Here is a 6,590-nt window from a genome sequence, read left to right on the forward strand (position 1 = left end):
TTTTGTTTGTTTTTGTGCTGGGGGTTGAACCCATTGGCCTCCTTCAGGCTAAGTGAGTGTTCCACCCCAGCCCCAAGACAAATTCCTGACTAATGTGTGTACCTTGTTGCTCTCCCGTAGATAGTTGCTGGTGGCCTGATTTGATGCATTTCGAATTACAATCTTATTTGCCACTGTTTGTGACAGAAGACAAATCAAATTTGTTCCTTTCACGTGTAGGTTTTAATTTTTAGCCACAGGTTTTTATTTTCACATTGACCACAGAATGTCCTCTGGCTTTTGAATCTAACTTTGGCCATTGGTTGTTGCTCTTCTGAATGTGATCTAGTAGGTTTGCCTTGTTTCTTCCTCCCCACCATCCCTGTTTATCTAAATTTAGGGCCCTTAGTAAAAGATAAAGAGAAGAAAGGTTTGCAGGGTCAAACTCACTACCTGCCTGCCTGGGTTTTTTGTACACAGGTGAGATATTCCTGCACATCATCTGGGGACCCCAGAATGAGGGGGACCCGTTGGTGAATACTCTCGGGCTTCACATCCAGGACAGGCTGGGTGCCTGTGGTGGCCATGCCTCCTGCCTGCTCGATGATGTAGGCCACAGGCTTGCACTCGTACAGGAGCCGGAGCTGTAGAGAAACAGAGCCAGGTGGCTGAGCGGTGTGAGTGGCCAGACATCCCAAGCCCTGCCCCTCGAGTTGAGGAGGAGTTTGAACTTCTGAGCATCTGTGAGCCTGGATGCACCAGGTGTACTCATCCTGCACACATGTGGGGCGCCTTTGACCGGGCGGCTGGGACATATATCCTGTCTGGGGACCCTTGTACTAAGGAGACCTGCCTCTTGATTTGGATTTGAAGATACACGATCCAGATGCCCGTTTCTTGCTGGTTTAGCAAACTGATTCTGCAGTCCAATTGAGAAGCTATTCTAGGTAAGGCCTTCCAGCTAGTAGCAAAAAGCCAAGCATGATGAATCATAAGGTCACCTTGAGAGTGCTAGGTGGTATCTCTGGGGATAACCACAGTGGCAGGGATGGCATAGAAGGACCTCTACATCTCAAGTATTAGCTTGGCTAAAAAGTTTGCTGGTATTTCAACCTTTTCTATTGGCTTCTTAACTAAGTGAAATCCTGTCCTTCCCCTTTCATAAGTCATCACATTGAGGTTTGTTTAACATCTGGCTTCTTCCTCTCTTGAGAGGAGGCCCTGTACAGGTGGATGCACTTGGGAAGGCTAGTTTTGTCCCTGACCAATCCACAGAGGGACACCGGAAGGCACATTGTCTTGGAGAGTCTGGCCATGGAGACCCTGGTCTTGACAGTCTGTAGAACTCGGCTTTTCCCGCCCCTGTTTCTTCTCTCTGGAGGCTGACAACAGGGGGAATTTGTGGTCTCAGAATATAACCAAGCAGCCTATTGAACCAGATACTTTAAAAAATAACTCAGAATTGGAACACTTGTTTTGCAGCCAAGTTACTTTTGCTCTGATCCCAGATGTCCCTGTTGTAGTCAGCTGGTGTTCATAGCAAAATGTCCAGGATTTCATGGCACATTGGCCAGCTGCTCATGTGATCCACTCTTTCTCATCCGTTAAAATCTACATGGCTTTACAGAGACAAGCACACAGAGGAGTTATGTCTATGTCCATGTGCAAGTGTGCATGCTTACACACACACACAAGAACACACAAACACACACAAATGTGTCACAGAGACCACAGGAGCTGAAATGTGGAGGTTAGGAACAAATGCACTTTCAGTATGTGCAATGGTTATGGTGCAATGAATGCAGATCTATGTATGGTATTGCATATGCTTGTAGAACATATCTATTTAATTATGTGTGGATAGTCTGTGACTCATATAACCATTTAAATAATTAGTAATAATTAGTCTTGATGTCCTTCCTATTAGAACCAAGCATGTGACAAGAATTTAAGAATTTTCATGTCTTTTACTTCATCTCACGTAATACTCCATTGCACTTTTATTTCCTTCAGCACTTCTTGTACTGACTTCTCTGTGATTGTGAGTTCAACAGATTAATATATGTGATTAACAATATAATAGAGCAAACACTGCCTTGTATCAAAATATGTGTATCAAAATCTCTTGTCTCATTTCCAGAAATTATTCTGGAGCAGAATTTTTTTTTCCTGGAGAACTCTTTAGGGGATTCTGTTTTGTTCTTTTTTTTGAGTACCATGTTTATTCCCTGAAGGGGTGCACCTTTCCCAGAAGTACTGCAATATGAGGTTAATGCATGGAGTGGAGGGAGCAAACTCCTATTCCATCTCCCAGCTCCAAAAGTACATGTAATATATTGTCCTCGGATAGAGGATGTATCAGATATTAAACTGATAAGAACAGATACTACACTTAATCTTAGCCAGAAGGCCAGCCGGGGATTTGGCTCAGTGGTCCCACCATCTGCCTCCCAAGTGCAAGGACCCAAGTTCGATCCCTGGTACCAAAAAAAAAAAAAAAAAAAGGTCAAGAAGCGATTTTAAGGGATTCTTGAGTGGACTTCAGGGCGTCTATGGGCCCTCTCCAAATGACGTGTGACATTTATGTGCATGTTTTTTCTAGGAAGTAGAGGACAGGTTTTTATCAGATTCTCTAGGCGGATCAGTGGTTGCAAGCCAGAGCTGCTATGAAAAATTAGACACAGCCCACAGAAAGTGGGACATGAACAAGGAGACTCACGGCAAAGGATGAGCACGAGGCCAGAGGAGCGAAGGCCAGTGACAGCCAGAGCCACAGTCACATCAGCCTTTCTCTTCTCCGAATCATTGGCAACAGTCACTACCGGGAAAGTGTGTTTGTCTTCCCTGACCTCTCACAAACAAGCAGACCCAGGAGCAGCGCAGCAGCCACAGGGCAGGCATGAGGAGGCGCGACTTCGGCTGGCTCACAAAGAGACAGAGCAATTACCTTGCCCTTAGGACTCTTCTGGTTGGCTGGGTACAGGAAGATCCCTCCGTAGACCAGGGTGCGGTGCACATCAGCCACCATGGAGCCCACGTACCTGGCCCCATAGGGAGCGCTGCCATCCTGGAAGGCAGAAAGGGAAGCAATGAGATCCAGTGGCTTTTGCAAGTAGCCTACATCAGCTTCGGGGCACAAGTCCAGTCGGTGTGGCTTCCACTTTCCTGGCCCTCTGATCTCCATCCACTGACACAGGAACTGAAGCGCTGTAACTGAGCATTTCATTCATTATGAGACTGTCAGAACGCAGTCGCTGACTGAGCTAATCCCACATAGGACTACTTACAGTAAGAGCATCCTGCAGCAACAACAGTAACAGCAGTCAGTCCTTCATATCCACAGGCTCCACATCAAGAGATTTAACCAACCGTGGATCAAAATGTAAAAGTGGCAACCGCACTGAACATGTACAGACTGGTTTTCTCACCATCAACCCTTGAACAGGAAGCATTACAATTCTGTACAGAGTATTTGTGTTGTATATGGTATTTTAGTAACCTAAAGATGATTTGACTCACTGTGTCTACTTCCCTTTGAAAAATTTTAAACTTATTTTAGTTTATATTTAATTATGAGGACTGTGATTTTAATCATTTTCTGAAATATGAGAAAAAGTATACTTACTCAATTGTTTTTGTTTTTTAATGATATACTTGAATATATTCATAGGTCAAAGGAAGGTGACAAAGGGATAAGACAAAAAATGCAGAAGAGGGACAGTCAAAAACTTGAGAGTTGTGCATCTTTATGACCTTCATTTTTATACTGCTTATGTCTATTGTCTTGGTCACTTTCTCATCACTGGGACAAAATACCTGACAACTACAACTTTGAGAAGGAGAGGTTTATTTTGGCTCATGAATTCAGAAGTTACAGCCCCTGGTAGGCAGGCTCAAGCACAGAAATGGCACGGTGAAGGAAGTGGCATGGAGGAGAACAGCTTACCTCAGGATGCAGAGAGAGAAGGGAGGAACTGCAGGGAGATGTACCTTGCTGGGTCATGCCCTCAGCGACCCACCTGTAACCAGGCCCCATCTTCCAAACACAGGAGGCTTCTGGTGAGCACTCTGATCATTCAAATACGGTAGAAATGACGGTAAATCACTTCTGATGGTCATTTAGAAATGCACTGAGACTTCCATTTTGGACACACTTGGCTTCCTTTGCTGTCCTGGGTCACCCATACTGTGGGAGGCCAGCCACCAGGTCCTGAGGGAAGGAGCGGGGGACTCCACCCAACAGTCTGTGAGTAATCGAGACCACCTGCTGAAAGCCGTACTAAGGAGCTAGGAAGCAAGTCTGGAGTCCCAGCAGGTATCTGAAAGGCAGCCTCATGTGAGACCCTGAGTCAGACCCAGCCAGTGACAGCCCTTCTGAATTCCCCACCCACAGAAACTATGAGACTCTAAGTATTTTTTGTTTAAACTTCTAAATTTAGGGATGATTTGTTACATAGCAATAGATAACTGATACACTTGTATTTTTTTGCTAGCAATATTTTCTAAATATAAGTAAGCATTTATTGGTAATATACTATTTAAAAGACACAGCCGCTGGGCATGGTGGCGCATGTCTGTAATCCCAGCACTTGGAGGCTGAGGCAGGAGGATCGCTGTGAGTTCGAGACCAGCCTGGGCCACATAGTGAGTTCCAGGTCAAGTTTTTGATCAAAGGTAGACCCTGTATAAAAAAAAAAAAAAAAAAAAAAAAGACATAGCCACTGACAATACAGTAGGTTGTAAATTCTTTGAATTTAAGAACTGGCTTTTGCCTCCTTTTGGGGATCACCTCCAATATTGTAGAATGGCTCAAAGCATTAAAGCCAATCAGTATTTCTTTCACAGTATTTCCTTTTCCTCTTCCTTTCCCACCTGAACTTGATCCCTCAAGGAATTTGTCTAGTCCCATGTCTTGAGACAATGGTTCCAGTCTTCATATTCGCTGACTTTCTGCAGTCTTCATCCTGCTCTTGACCTCCAGCTTTTTGATGTACTAGCTCATTAATAGCAGTTATAAACCCAGACCTGCATACTGAGCCAGCATCTCCACTCTCTATGCCAGGGCCTTCAGGAAATTCTTTAGCTTCTCTGTGATGTGGTTTTATTATTAAAATGAGAATAATAACATCTCATGGGACTTTTGTGAAAACTAAATGAGTTAACATGTACCAACACTTAGTACAGGACCTAATACAAAATAAGGACCTTGTTCTGTGCTGATGTGTTAGGTGGGATCACTTCTAAAAGCTGCCTACTAACCTACTATTTTGCTCTCTGCCTTGGGTGTCTCAGCAGAGACAGAAGGTGTGCAGTGCTACCCATTTGGTCCACTTTCAATCAAAAGATTTACTAAGATTCTCAAAGAGATTCTTGTTTCCTGCAAACGAAGTTACCTTTCACTTTGGTGGTGAGAATAGCCACTGTCTTGGTCAGTTTACTTAACCCTGAGACACAACACCTGACACCCACAACTGGAAGGAGGAGAGGTTTATTTTAGCTGATGGTTACAGTCCATAGTTGGCTGGCTCCGAGGCAGACGCAGGGCAGAGAAGTGGCTCAAGGCATGGGAAGGAAGAAGAGAGTGAAGAGGGGATTGGGGAAGAGGTGAATCCCCCCCAGGCCACACCCCCGGGAACCCACCTCTTTGGACCAGATCTCATCTCCTAACAGTGAGTCAGCTACAAACTCATCAGTGGGCTAGGGCTGGGGAGTAAGGGTTCAGTGGCACCATGCCTGCCTCACAAGTGCAAGGTACTGAGTTCGATCCCCAGTACCACCCCCCTAAAAAAGAAAAAAACCCACATCTCATCAGTGGGCTAATCCACTGCTGCCAAGCTCCATGTATGAGCACACGATGCTTTGAGGAGACATCTAGATATAAACCATAACAGCCACTATGTCTACTCCACTTTCTTATCAAGCATCTTCTCACCGTGGAGGGTAGCTCACACTCTGGAAGGTTGACTCTACTAACTTTCTTCCACTGTGTATAACTCATCACTCCTTCCCATCCCCACTGGGCACCTGACCCATGGCTCCCTATACACGCAGTTGCTACCAGCTCTTCACGAGGCAGAAAGGGTCTAAATGCAGTGACAGCCCTCAGGTCAGTGACTAGAATGGGCAGGGGCAGATGGTCAAGCTTTGACTCTTTCTTGTAGATTTACATTATACCAAACAGTAGCCACTAACCTCATGTGGCTCTGTGGATTTAAATTTCAGTTAGTTAAAATTAAGCAAGATACACTCCAAGCATTATGTGTGGCCAGCGGCTGCCATATTGGATAACATGTAAGAGAATATTTCTTACATTTCAGAAAGTTCTTTTGCACAGTGCTCATGTCATTCATGAATTTAGAGAGCTTACACATTGGAATCAGTATTTCAGCCCACACGGTACATCTCCAGGACCCCCAGACCTGACCTTGACTTCCTTCAGGTTTCTTGCCTTATAGTCATCAGCTGGTCAGTCCCCGACTGGCTTTCTGCATACAGACCCCTCTCCTCCTTCTGTCTGTCCTCATCACAGCCCAGGAAATCACCCACCACTCTGTTGAAAGTATCCCATACTTACCTAAAGCCAAATCTTTTTTTTTTTTTTTTTTTTTTTT

General features: G+C 44.8%; 1 protein-coding gene and 1 non-coding gene across 2 annotated transcripts in view; both read right to left on the reverse strand.

The window, feature by feature from the left end:
• Positions 1-224: 224 nt before the first annotated feature.
• Positions 225-6,590, reverse strand: part of Fbp2 (fructose-bisphosphatase 2) — a 24,903-nt gene continuing 18,537 nt past the window's right edge. Inside the window, exons 6-7 of the mRNA XM_010636127.3 lie at positions 2,927-3,046; positions 225-623 (exon numbers count right to left, since the gene is read on the reverse strand). Coding sequence (XP_010634429.1) covers positions 429-623; positions 2,927-3,046 — 315 coding nt within the window. The 3' untranslated portion in view covers positions 225-428. The remainder of the gene's footprint in view (positions 624-2,926; positions 3,047-6,590) is intronic.
• LOC117283561 lies at positions 2,211-2,401 on the reverse strand. The gene has a single exon (XR_004514601.1). It is a non-coding gene; the product is annotated as a U2 spliceosomal RNA (small nuclear RNA).

This window comes from Fukomys damarensis, unplaced genomic scaffold, assembly GCF_012274545.1.
Source record: "Fukomys damarensis isolate Sample0158 unplaced genomic scaffold, DMR_v1.0_HiC HiC_scaffold_27, whole genome shotgun sequence".
Lineage (NCBI taxonomy): Eukaryota > Metazoa > Chordata > Mammalia > Rodentia > Bathyergidae > Fukomys > Fukomys damarensis.